We start from the raw sequence: 14,110 nt of genomic DNA, 5'->3' as shown, positions 1-14,110 counted from the left end.
TCTGTCAATAAGTCAGTATTTGGGGGAGTCTATCTGGGGCACAGTTTCACAGTAGGTCTGTGTCAAACACCTACGTAGGTTCCTCACTGAAATATGCCATGTGAACTTCAAAACAGTAACTTCTTAATAGACTACACTTTGTTAAGTCCAAAGAGATTCTATAAAAGCAAACCGCGAAAGCAAACTATCTCTTGACCAAGTATGGCCCACACTACTTCTAAACGGGTGTCTGGTCGGATATTTATGAAAACAGGGTTATGAGGAAATAGCTTTGCCCCTTTCACAACATAATTGATTAGGGCCAGGGTATAAATGTTGAGATGTGGAAGTGCAGATGTTGCCCGTCTACTATTCATAGTGGTTAGGATCTTGGGCTTTTAGAGCTACAAAGACCTGTAATCAAATCCAAGCTCTTTGAGTTATTAGCCATGTGACCTTAAATAAGTTCAAACCACTCTGAGAGTGCTATTTTTACACTCATTTTACAGGTCAGAAAACTGAAAGTGAGATTAAAGATGTGTTAAAGTGATCACACACACAAAGTACTTCATATGGGTACTGAAGATTTATCAATCATTCAATGAAGTATAACTATTTTATTTCATGTCATCCAAGGCAGAATCTAGAAATAGGCCATCTCTGTGTATTCATAACATTCATAGAGCTATAACAAAATGTGATCAGCAGTAATTATTATTATTTTCTTTATTACATAAACAATATCCAGCTGTCCTCAATCAGTTATTATAAACCTTTACTAACAAATGTAAAGGCATGTTGGGATTCCTGGGTGTGATCTGCACTGAAATTAAACAATGATCCACACATGCTCCGAGCATTGGAACTGTGATAGATAGTACAGTCTTGCAAAGATGGAAGTTTTGTAAAATAAAAATCTGTACGTGAAATGTGAGGTAAGAAGAGAATATTATTATTGAGATGGTGATGAATGGCCAGCCATGCTTGGGGAACCAAATGTCACTCTGGAACTCTCCTACTTCTTGGGATAATTGTCACTAAATGGTACAATGATCACTGAGCTCCATCTCAGTCGATGTGGTGATGATTAGCAAGCATTATGGAGGACCTATGTGGGGTTTTAAATAAAAGTTAAAAGTTAAGACATAAAAGTTAATCAGACACTATTCCACAGGAAAGGTAAAAAGAAATGGGGTGTAATTATAAAACAAGTAAAGGAAGACATTTTGCTAGCTATTTGGATTCTATTGACTTTTCTGTTGATTATTAGCATTCGTAGTGGCTACTTGTTTAACTCAACATATGGTTGGATAACCAGTTTTTATTCTTACCTAAGCATAGAATTTTCAGGTCCTATTAAAGCTATAAAGTTGAGGGAACTGTGGACCCTCATATAGCTTATTGCCATACTAACTTCCCTCCCTGAAAACTGACTTGTCATAACCTAAATTTCTGCCAAAATGAGAATTTCTCTACCCCATCTATTTTAAGCTGTGAAGGAAACTCAATGAGCAAACTTCTAGAACACACACTTGCTCTCTCACACACACAATCATTTAACTATGTTTACTTGCTTACATATCTGCTTTCTTTCAACGGACTCAAATATTTTTAAAGACAAGGATTCTATCTTACTTGTCATTGAAACTGCACAGCCTAGCACACTGGGAGGCATAGAATAGGTGATCAATAAATATTTTTGACTGATACAAAAAGAAGAATGTGGCTGGGTAAAACCTATCTGGACGTTGGAAAAGTTACTTCACTTCTGGTCTTTCCCCCAATTATGGAGGACTTAAATGTTACTGTATCAAAAATTCAGAGTGTAAATCACTTAGAATAATTCATCAGGCTCAATAATGGTATATTTCCTCCTTCTCTTTGGTCAGTCTCAGTCCTGCATGTGATTCTGCCATGCAGACTACTTCACATGTCTGGAAGTTCTGATAACAATCATATTGCCTTCCTGCTAACAAAAACTACTTTTCTAAGCCAGTCTATTGCAGGATATTTCTCTCAAACAATACTTGATACTTTTTTAACATTATACACCAGAACATAGCAATGACTTAGAAACAGATACAGCACGAATACAGATACAGCACCATCCCTCTTTCTTAAAGTCTGCAGCAGAGGCATCTGGAGGGCCATGTGCATGTCAGCACACAGACTTTTAGGAAGACATAAAGGAGCTGGAAAAGCTCCAGAAAAGCTATCTATCCAGAATGACAGTGATAAGGACCATCTTGCTATATAAAATAAATTATTTTAGGAAACATAAAAGGAAACATTGTGTATTGCTACAAACTACAATGTAAGCACATTCTGAAAAGGGCTTAGAGACCATCATAGGTACAGAGTGAGATACTAAAAGGAAATCAGAAATCTAGGGAAATAGATTTGTTGATAAGACTGACCCTGGTATTGATCTGTATCCCTTTAAGCTTTTCATTCCTGCTAAGATCTTAGACTTGAATCAAGAATATACATCAGGAATATTGCCTCTCCTTTAATATCAAAAACAGCCAATTTGAGGATTCTATTTTTTATAAAGTCTGTGTGTACAGCTGAAGTTAGGTCTAACTCCATTTTAAGCTTAATTTGCCCAAGTTTTCATGCTACTAAAGCCTAAAGCTATTGATTAAGATTCAATAAAATATTGAATTTAGATGAGTAAAAAACTTATTCTTTCTAAAATTTTTAGTTTATTTGTAATTGATATGTAATAATCATATGTCTGTATGGAGCAAATATGATGTTTTAATACATTTATATATTGTTCAATGATCAAATCAGGATAATTAGCATATCCATCACCTCAAACATTTATCATTTCTATTTGGTAAGAACACTCAAAACCTTCTAGCTCATTTGAAATATACAACTACAAGGTAAAAAGTCTTTTGACTATTCATTCTCCTTTTAAAAGCTTACAACTCTCTAAGGCCTACTGGTTTTCTTCTTGTTCTTGCTCCATCTGTTAGATTTCTTTTTGTGGTCTGGTGTCCCCTCTTGTTATGGTTTGAATGTGAGGTGTCCCCTAAAAGCTCTCATGTGAGATGATGCAAGAAGCTTCAGAGGAGAAATGATTGGGTTGTGAGAGTCTTAACCCAATCAGTGAATTAATCCCCTGGTAAGGATTAATTGTTAACTGAAATGGTAGGATGTGGCTGGAGGAGGTGGGAATTGGGGGAACGAAGCTTTGGGTATACATTTGTATCTGGCAAGTGGAGACTTCTCTCTCTGCTTTCTAATCATCATGTGAGCTGCTTCCCTTTTACATGATGTTCAGCCTCATCTTAAGCCCTGAGGAATAGAGTCGGCCTTCTATGGACTAAGATCACTTAAACTGTGGAGCCTCCAAATAAACTTTTCCTCCCCTAAAATTGTTCTGGTCAGATCTTTTAGTCCCAGAAGCGAAAAAGCTGACTAAAAAAACACCTCTGCTTGGAGCCAGCTATAGGCTTGGTGTTACAAGTAATAAAGAAACTTGTTTGGTTTAGAATATTGTAGGCACAAGTCTAAAATTGCCTGAGATATTCTGAAGCGACTCCCCTAATCTCTGTTGTTAATGGACTATGGATTATTATGGAAGTAGAAAACATGGTGGGAACTTAGAGAAGCTATACATTGGAGCTTAGAAAGTAGTTGTGAAAGTTCTTATTCTCTGACCATCATAAAATAGATTAGTCGTCTTCAAGCAGAAACACAGAGACTTTCCAAGGGCCTATAAAAGTACAGGAAGTCCTGCATTAATACGTATTTTTGTTGAGGATGAAACAGTGATATAAATACAACACGTTGGCTCATGTTATAATGCTTTCAGTTCATACATATTGTGACAGAACTAGAGATCATTTTTAATGTAGTTCACTTCCTCATTCTATAAAATTGTCAAAGAATGCATCCTCTTGAGTGAAAGTCCAATAAGAGCAGAGCATCAATAAGGACTATTGCATATAATACTCCCCTTTGTCCATAGTTTCACTTTCTATAGTTTCAGTTACCCCTGTTCATGTTAGTGGAAAATTCCAGAGAGAAGCATTTCATAAGTTTTAAATTGTATGCCTTTCTAAGTAGCATAATGAAATCTCTTCCACTTTGTCCCTCCTGGGACATCAACTATCCCTTGGACAAATGCATCTATGTTGTATATGCTACCTCCCATTAGTCACTTAGCATCCATCTTATTATCTAATTTTCTATTGTGGTATCACAGTGCTTGTTTTGAGAAGCTATTATTTTACTTAATAATGATCCTAAAGCTTAAGAGTGTAGCAATGCATATTTGCCAAAAGAGAAGCCCTTAAGTGCTTCTTTTAAGTAAAAAGTAGAAATTCTTGACTTGAGGAAAAAAAAAAAAAAGATTACATGCTGAGTTTGCTAAGACCCATGGTATGAATGAATCTTCTATCTGTAAAATGTGAAGAGGGAAAAGCGAATTTGTGCTAGTTTTGTTTTCACACCTCAAACAGCAGAAAGTACAATGAATGTTTATTGAGACAAAAAGGCATTTTATTTGTACAGGTCTGGATAGGAAAATAAAACCATAATATATGTAGGGTTTGGTACCCTCCATGGTTTCAGGCATCCACTGAAGGTCTTCTCCCTGCAGATACAGGGAGATTATTGTACTAAAAAAAAAAAAAAAATTCTTTTTCATGTATTAAAAAGGAAGTGATTCTTTTAAGGTTAATACTCATCTTAATACTCATCTTTTGAACATATCCTCAGCTACAAAGAAAATTATCTCAACATGGGCAAGGCAGAGAAGGTTAGCGAATTTAACCTGACTTAAAATAGTTATTAGAACTCAAAAATTTCAAAGGATACTTATTAAAATCCATGTGTAAGACATATATGTGATTTCTTTCAGATCTAGTGTGCATAAAGCAGTAAGTAGTTCTCAAGTCATATAAAATATTCATTCCAACTATAATCAATTCCCTCCTAATTTTACCTGATAAAATCTTTAATAATTTCTATATCCTATTAACAAAGACTAACATGCTGGCTATAATATGTAGTAGTTTTAAGCTATATTGTATACACATTTTTCTTTCACTAAACACATAGCAAAAGTGTGAACATGATTAATACCACTAAAAATGTATTCCCAAGAAGAACTGTATACTATAGAGGTGAAATTTTTCAAAATTTACATATATTTGCTATTTTGAACAACTGGGCTCAATTTATGTAGTTTTGATCAAATGCATTAATAAAATATGTGATGGTAATTCTCTTCAAAAATTGTTAATACCTAGAGGCTTATCATCACAGGAAAAATAAACAAATTCTAAAATATCATATACACATATGTTACATACTTTCATGTATATGCTTTACATATACATATATATACATAAGTGTGTGTATGTGATTGTTAAGAGATTTTACAGTAAGAAAATATTACATTAGAAATCACTTTGGAGAGGAAATTGGATTAGAAATGAAAATTCAAGGAGAAAAAGGAAGATGTGACTACTCTGAAGATTAAAAATTGTCACATATTTTTAAAACAGCCAATGATCAGCACCAAATCATAGCATTTAGAGTCCGCTGCATACATCTAAGAGAGCAAGTTGAGTTCTGTATTTGAATGGTAATGTGTACACTAGGCAGAAATCATTTTTTAAAAATATTTAAATTTACAAAAAAAAATGAGATATCAGTTTTTTAAATGTGCAAATAAGCACAGAATGTTTCAAATGCCTTTCAGGTAGAAAGGGAGCCAAAGAATCTGAAGACACAAGTGGGAGAATTTCCTGCTAAACAATCTCTCAGGTCCCTGTGAGGTAGACCAGGCCTGAGTTGGTCCAACTTGTGCAAACTGAGCTGCCTTATTTCCTGAAACTCCAAGAAGCTAGACTGTTTAAGCTGGGCGGGGGCGGCGTGGGCTGGGGAAAGGGGGGACCTGAAAACAGGACCTGACTAGAAGATATGAGCAACATATTGGCAATGTATCCATGTTTGTTTCTTGGTAACAAAATTAGGAATGATTTTTCAAACTTTCTTTATTTTTATAATATTGTTTTCTAACATGATTGTATATTGTTTCAAAATAAGAAAAACATTGTTTTTGAAGAATAAAAGCTGCAGACCTCACAGGAAAGCTCACCTCAGAGACATTAATTTCTGTAGTCTTGTCAGCCCTGTGACAGGAGCCATGGGTAGTAAGAGAATGTGGGCTTCTCTAAGAGTTGACACAAAACAATGGGAGCTCACGCCCATTTGAGACTGTTTTAACCTCTCCCCCAAATGTGTTAAAGAATAAAATATTTGTTTTAATGCTTGATGGCTGGCAAGAAAGAAACATACTGGTTTTTGATTTGCATTTGTAAAAGGCTACTTTATTTAAAGAGAGGAAGGAAGGAAAGAAGGAAGGAAGGAAGGGAGGAAGGAAGGAAGGGAGGGAGGGAGGGAGGGAAGGAAGGGGGGAAGGAGGGAGGGACAGACAGACGAACTTGTTTCCTTCTTTGTGTACTATAAGAACCCTTAAGTCGGGTTCCTAAGTTGAAAAAACTGGTGCTTGCCAAGTACTAGGAATACTTTTTAAAATACTCTAAAAACTACTGCCCTCTTTAAACAGTAAACTAACTTAATTTTTGAAAATGACTTTTAAAGACATTAGGAATAACAACTAAAAAGATTTACATTTTCAGAATTATCTCTTCTTCTGCCTTAACACTCACTGAAGTAGAGTGTAAGACCTCTAAACAACTGCTAAAAGACAGTGAAACTAACAGAGCAAGGTGGAGTGGAGAAAAAATGCCTCCGCATACATACATCACACTAGAAAGAGCAGGAAAAAAGTGTGATGAGTCAGTGATAGAGCGAGCAGATCTCCTAATACTCATAATCCTGTGGAGACCTCCACATTCTGCAAGGCATTTAGGGACCGCAGGGAGTTCACATTCTGGTTTGATTCTTCCCACTTTTGAGCCTAGCCTGCCCTTCACTCCACGGGGTCACGTACAATATTATAGTGACTCCACAAAGATCTTTTCTCTCCCATTAGATTGTAAATTAATTGAGGGCAGGATTGCTGACTGAATTGTCTATGTGTGTTTCACATCTCCATCCTCATGTAAAATAGAGGTTGAAAAGATGTAGGCAAGTGAATGAATGAACCAGTAAAGGATATAACTGTCTTCAGTGGCTGAGAAGTATATAAACAAAGATATAGAGATGTTGGAACCTAAGAAGTAGAATCACATAAAAACTAAATATAAATTTTAAAAGTAATTTACATTCATCAGTTTTCAAATAAACTGCATTAATTTGAATCTGCAGTTCTTTGAATCACTGAGTCCTAGGAGTTTAATGAAAAGTACAAAAAATTGTACTTTTCCAAAGGAGGGAAAAGATCATTCGCTTGTCCCGCACTCTTAGGTGCCAGATAGCTAGAGGAAAAACACCTGCCTTCATCCTGGAAGTCAAGCACATTCTAAGTGTTTCTATAGCCATTCACATTTTCCCCTCCTTCCTGGAGAGATAGGACCTAGATAGATGGACAAATGTCATCCCATAGAGCAATGTAAAACCTTTTTTCAATGGCATCAAGAGCCTGGGCTTCAGTCTCCCAAGGTACAGAGTACAGAAACAAGTTTTCTTCACAACATATAGCATAGAAAGAAAAAAAGATCAGTATTTACTGTGTAAAACACTGAAACTGATATGTCAGAGCTGATTCCAAGCTGCATATAGCTTAGTAAGGCAGAATACACATCTTAAACAATGGCAATGCATGATAGAATAGGAACACTGTAAGATAGGTCAGATAACTCACAGAGGGAGTTTAGAAGTGTGCCAGGGGATTCTTTGGAGGTAAGAATCTGAGCTTTAATCCTTTCCAAATACAGCACAGAGCACACGAACAATGGCAGTATCTGATACCATTTCTCCCTCCAGATGCCTTCTATTAAGAGACTGCTTAAAATTCTCTTGCTTCCTTTATTCATATCTACAAGTATTTTGTCTTCTGTCTTTGCCATTACCCTAACCTAAAATATCTTTTCCCTCATTCTCTGCCCTCCAAAATCTATTCATTCTGCCATATACAGGTGAAATTCCATCTTGTATGTAAATTTGATGCAACCTGGTAGGAACTAGGTATTGCTTTCTCAGAACGTCTATGCACGTTGCTTACAGCTCTGCCTAGCAGCTGCATTTTTCTTCACATTTATACATGTACACATTATCTTTCAAGTCCAAGTGTGACTTCTTTAAGCAGATTCATTTATTTTCATTGTGCTCTGAACATAAAAACAGTGCTTCAAAGGAGAAAGAACCTGAGTCATACAGAACAGCACACCTGTATTCTGATCCGAGCTCTGTCATTTACAACTTGTTAAGCCTAGGCCTTACTTTTCTATGCCTCTATTTCTCCATCTGGACAGGAACCAATAATATCTTCTCCAGGCTGTGATAATGTTGAGACATGAAAAATGTAAGATGTCTAGTAGATTTAATCATTATTAAAGGATAGCAATCCTAACTTTTACTATAATAATTATAAGGAGTTTTGTTGAATAAAAATATAAAATTACCTAGTATTTACATTAACTAACACACATCATGGAAGCTTATAAATATATCTTGACTTCAGCTTAAAGAGGATGAAGTCCCTGGTGCTAAAGACCTACCTTGAACTCTTTCTCAATGTTGGCCAGCACTGCCAGCTCATTGCTAAGTTCTAAAGCCGTCATCACTGGATCTTCACTAGACAATGACAGGTAAGCTGGACTTGCCAGGCCTTTATAGGCATTAATCCTAGATCTGGAGTGGCTAAAGGAGTCATGCTTTTGTTTCTGATTGCATTCGCTGCACTTGCAGAAATAATCATGAGGCCGTTCAATCCGAGCACCCTTCCGCAGGAGAGTGTGCACAATTTCATATTCCTGGCAGTGAGCAGCCAGAATGATTGGAGTCACGTCATGGGAGAACCGTGTCCCATCTTCATCATAGGCATAAAAATCATCTTGCTGCAGTTCAGACTGGCTAGGGCTTGTGGCTAACCTCTTGCCTTCAGCAAAAGCCGGATGACTGAGAATTGCCTCCACAATCCGAACATAACCTTTACTAATAGCTAGAAGCAAAGCATCCCCAACCCGAGAGAGGTTTTCTTTCTTGAGAAGCAGCTCTGTAATTTCCAGGTGCTCATTGGCCACTGCCAATTGCAGGGCATTCTGGCCCATGTAATCTACACAGTTAACATTGAGGGAGACACATTCTTCTAACATCTTCCGCACCACTGGAATGTTGCCATATTCAGCTGCATCTAAAAAGCGTTCCTCCTCGATAGATAGGCTTGTTGAGCGGTCATTAAACATGTATGCTGGTCCTCGATTAGCTAACCTTCTCCCCTTTTCACGAAGAACCGTCTGCCGCCGGTGAGTCAGTCTATTGTCAGTGCCCCGGCTGCAATAAATGAGAAAGATTGTGAACAAATCATATTAAGAGCATTTTAGTGTGCCAAATGACGTGCCAGTCATCTAATGCAATCCTCAATATATTAGATGTTATCTCATCATCTCTAGACTTACTATATTATAAAATGAAGATGCATTTATTTGTTAATGGATTCCAAGAAGTTTTTAAAAAACACCAAGCTCTTTACAGATTTTAACCTTTCAATCTGGGGTGGAGACTGGAAACTGCCATAATTTTTCCATATCATTCATATAGAGATTAATATGTGTTTCTCAATCACAGGTGGTAAAGACTTAGGAAATAACTCTTTTACCCACAGTCACCAATGTGAGAGAGTGAGAAACAACCTTTAAAAAGTAAAGGTAATAATGTAAATTTGTTCAAATCAAATATGAAAAATAATGATTTTCTATTTCTCAGATGATTTTATTTTTTTCTTTCAGAGTTCTGTTTCTGAAACTCTTTTTATTTTAATGGTGAGCATTCCAAAGTTGTCCTTTAATTTTCTCATCTTTTCTCTCCTATTTTAATGATTTACCTTTTTTTTTGCATTCTATTGTGGGAGATTTCTGCAACTTTATCCTCTAATATACCTAAAGAAATTTTTCTGCTGTTTTATTTTTAATTTTCAAAAACATCTTCTTTTTCTTTAAATTTTTATTTTTGTAACACTTCTCTGTTACCAAAAGTACAATCCATTTTCTTATCTCTGAGGTCATGGTCAAAACTGTCTAAGCAGAACACATTTCAGAGAAGTTACTCCTAAGTTGCTTTTTTATATTTGTTTACTTTGGTCTCTGTATTTTACATCAGACTTTTCCCACAAATTGCTGCTGATCCTTAATAGACACTCATTTCCACTTTTTAAAGAAATACTCCTTACAATGCAATTTCTAAGAGTGCAGTTTTCCCTTAGGAGAGCTAGGCTGAACCTAATGTTGGTTTTGGCAAGAGGTGATCCTGAGTTGGAGGGGAGTTTCTAGAAGAGCAGCATTATTTCTGAGTTAACAGGACAGATGAGACAGAAAAGACACAAGGTTAGTTACATGAGCAGCCACCTGTCACCATCCTGCTGAAATTCTTAGCCCTCTTTCCTTCTCTGTCACCTTTCTGGCTTCTGATAGCATCTTTAGTCTTCCACTTTCTCTCTTCTGCATTTATTATTTTATATAGTTTCTGCTGCAGAAAAGAGAAAGTTCAAAGTTTAGGGGAAGAAAAAGTGTCAGGTGAACATGGACAGTGCTTTGAAAAAGAAAAAAATATATAAAACTAAGGAAGAAATGAGCCAGGATCAGGGGATTCATAAGAATAAAGTGAATGTACTGGGAGTGCAAACTTTCAAGGAAAGTTCTCAAGTAGCTAGAAGACAGAACCAAAGACGTGACAGAAAATAGTTCCAAGTACCAAGAGATCAAGGACCAAGCCTCTCTTTTGTTCATTTTGTCTGTTAAAATTGGAGATAAAATATTCTAACCTATCTCAAATAATTATTTTCAGAGTCAACTGGAGTTATGAATGTGGAAAGCCCTTAAACTCAGATTGTATTGATTTTTATGGCCACAGAACAATGTATTTTTGAGAGAGATGCCTGGACTTATCTGTTTTTTATCAGAAGACCCATGAAAAAGTCAAGAACTGTGATGGAAATTGGTCTAAGTGACCTTTGTCTCTTTAAAGAAATAAAAATTATTATCAGTAACTTTACTTGTATCTCAATTCCTTTTTTTAAATTCTGGTTTCCAGAGGTTTGTTTGTTCATGTGATACATCTAAATTTACACTGAACTAGAATGAACTGGAGTTGCAACATCTCTAATTCTAAAATTTTGAAATAATGCTTTTTTATTCTAATTATCATTTATTTGAGGGCGGGAGGCAAATTTTATCTTCACAAGCTACTATTCCTGAGAACATGTCCTTTTTCCTTCTACACAATTATGGATTCCATTCTTATTGTGTTCATGCCATAACTACCATCCTCTTAAAGGAACAGCAAAGACATTTCCATAGAGAGGGAAAATTATCTTCAGTCTTAAAACATCTCCTGTTTTGGTTATTGTGCCAAAATATTAATAAAATGGAATAACATAAATTTCAGATATATTTATATTAAAAGGGCTGGATTATCATTGTTTCTTTAACATTCTCTCAATAGAAAATCCAGATACGGAATGTTTACATAAACATTTCCATTGCTTTGGAAAGATTTTTTAAAAATGCATGCACAATGAAGTCAGTAGCTACTGCATGGAGTAGAGAGATAACATGGAGCCGTTTGTATGTTAAGAGAATAATATGCCTTTTCTTCTGCTCTCCTGCTATTTCTTAACTGCAGTGTAGTGAAGCAACTAAAGACTTTTTTGTTTTGTTTTGTTGTTACAAGTGGTGTGAGGAAAAACATCAGTATCATCTCCGGCTTTTAAATGCAAAAGCAAAATATGTAAAACAAGTTCCTAAATAACAAACATTTGAAACCTTTCAAGAAAGATAATAAATATTAGTAGATTATATCACCTCTCTGAAACTTGATTTTATATAGCTATATTTTAGAATTTTGCATTAATATAGAAACAATCTATTAAAAAAATAGAACAACTCAGTCCACAGTACTATAGTAACAAAACAGATATTTCATTTCAGCTAAAGAACAATTTTTCCAAGTCAGTTCTTCTCTTTAAAAAGAAATTTCCTTTATGTACTTAGCTATTTTTAGCATGATTAAATGTTTAAAAGCCTACATTTTCCTGTTTGAAGTTTTCAATTTGTTTATCACAATATGTAAATACCAGTTCTAGGAAAATGTGTAATTAGGCACTGCCCTGTGACACTCAAATATTGATTAGGTGATGAAAATCAAGCCTTTACCTACCTCATTTCCCTGATTGTTTTTGCAGGAAAAAATAGCGGCTGTTGCCCCAGATAGTGAGGGATGGAATAATCTATCTCTATCGAAAATGCCAGCCACACAAATTAGCTTCTGAGTAGACTGGACTGTGAGCTTGAGTCCAGAGCATGTGGAGTAATTTTCTCTACTTCCTGTTCAAATATGATGCACTTTTATCAAATGGAATTGCTGTTGTTCAAACTAACCTCCACTATTAAGACCCAGCTTAGGCAGGAGGGAGATAGGAAGGTGAAAATCTTTAAGGTGAAAATAGAAATAAAATTGGAGAAAAAATGAAAAAAAAAAAAGACCCAGCTTAACTTTTAATTTTTGTTTAAAAATCCTTACAAATATTCTAATTAAAGCATGTTTCTACTGAGGCAAGAGTATTAAAAATATAAATGGCATATAACTAAAATAACCATTCTAGGAAACATAGAAGACACAAGAATAGATTTTGTGGATTCATCCTAGGAAAACAGAAATTAAGGAAATCCCCAAATCTTTATTTTATTACATGCACAATTATCCATGGGAAGAATTTGACTTGAATATTTAGAGTTCAACAATTATACAACTAGCAAGTTTGCAGACTACTTTAGCAGGGTGAATGAAAAAGTACCTTTACTCTAATCTTATAACAGTAAACCTGTTTTCAACCTGTCAACTTACTCTCTTACCACAAATCCCAAGCCTTTCTCTGGGATTGAGGAAGCAGTAGACAATTAAAGTGGTTTTCCTTAGTCCCATGAAAACAAAAAGTATTTTGCTGTATTCACAGAGAATTTACCACTCAGAGTGGCACATGGCAAGCACTTAGTACCTATCATAAGCATGAATGGCTTCTGTGGAAGGAATAAAGTTCACAGTCTTTTCATTCCCTATTAACCTGACCTCAAATCATTACAATGTACAACCCTACAACAAAAAAGAAACAAAACATAAAGGTTGAATCATAGTGTGTCCTGGTAGATATATGTAAATTTTGTATTCAGAAACATAAACAGAAAGCTCAGTAGGGAACACAGAAAGTTGAAAAGCATTATTTTTTTTAATGTCATCCATGGAGATTTTCTTATCCTTAAAAGTAGAACTAATATTCTCCCCTCTGCCCTGATTTCTGCTTGTCCTTGACATTGCACATAGAGCATGACCACCCATCTTCACAATACACTACCAAATCCCTTTAACTTCCAGATAGTTTTCTAGATAGCAAAGTCTTCATTCTGACTTGATTAGGTTCAATTTTCCCCAGGAATTCCTCTCATGTCATCACATCCCAACTTTCTGTTTGATCAGTCACGCTACGTCACAGGCTACCTCCCTATTCCATGGGCTAAATAATAAGAGCCTGAGCTATTTGCTGCTTTCCGTGGGAGCTAGCAAAAGTGTGACTGAAAAATATCTTGTGCATGTTACAAATTTTGGTTGTTTGTTTTGATCATCAATTGACATCTTGTTTGTATAAAACAAAAGCCAAACTGTGAGAGAATGAGAACCTGAGTAAATAATGGCACAGTTATAAAAAGTTGGCTTTTTATAAAACAAATATGTCTGAAATGTCATACTTCCTTTTTAGCCTCCAATTTGCGTTTTAATTTATTTCATGTGTCACGTCTTTCTTCTTTAAAATGCGCCTCAGTAGAGTTATGGGCGCAGGAATTTATTTTGATCTATTTGATGGAGTACTCTTGGGAATATTAAAAAGTTTATGTGTAATACAAGCAAAATGTATTACAATTATTTCATCAAAGGAAGAAGTTTAAACCTTTGCTTCTATTATCAACAACTGTCATAGTCCTGTGTATTTTGC

At 35.5% G+C, this 14,110-nt stretch overlaps 1 protein-coding gene across 3 annotated transcripts in view; it reads right to left on the bottom strand.

Annotated features, from left to right (window-relative positions):
- Trpc6 (transient receptor potential cation channel subfamily C member 6) overlaps positions 1 to 14,110 on the bottom strand; it is a 109,234-nt gene that overhangs the window by 32,245 nt on the left and 62,879 nt on the right. For all 3 annotated transcript variants that reach the window (XM_076843844.2, XM_076843846.2, XM_076843845.2), the window contains one exon: positions 8,628 to 9,402. In XM_076843844.2, coding sequence (XP_076699959.2) covers positions 8,628 to 9,402 — 775 coding nt within the window. The remainder of the gene's footprint in view (positions 1 to 8,627; positions 9,403 to 14,110) is intronic.

The sequence above is a fragment of the Callospermophilus lateralis genome, chromosome 2, assembly GCF_048772815.1.
Source record: "Callospermophilus lateralis isolate mCalLat2 chromosome 2, mCalLat2.hap1, whole genome shotgun sequence".
Taxonomy (NCBI): domain Eukaryota; kingdom Metazoa; phylum Chordata; class Mammalia; order Rodentia; family Sciuridae; genus Callospermophilus; species Callospermophilus lateralis.
The sequence above is the reverse complement of the archived record's forward strand: the minus strand, read 5'-3'. Positions and strand labels throughout refer to the sequence as shown.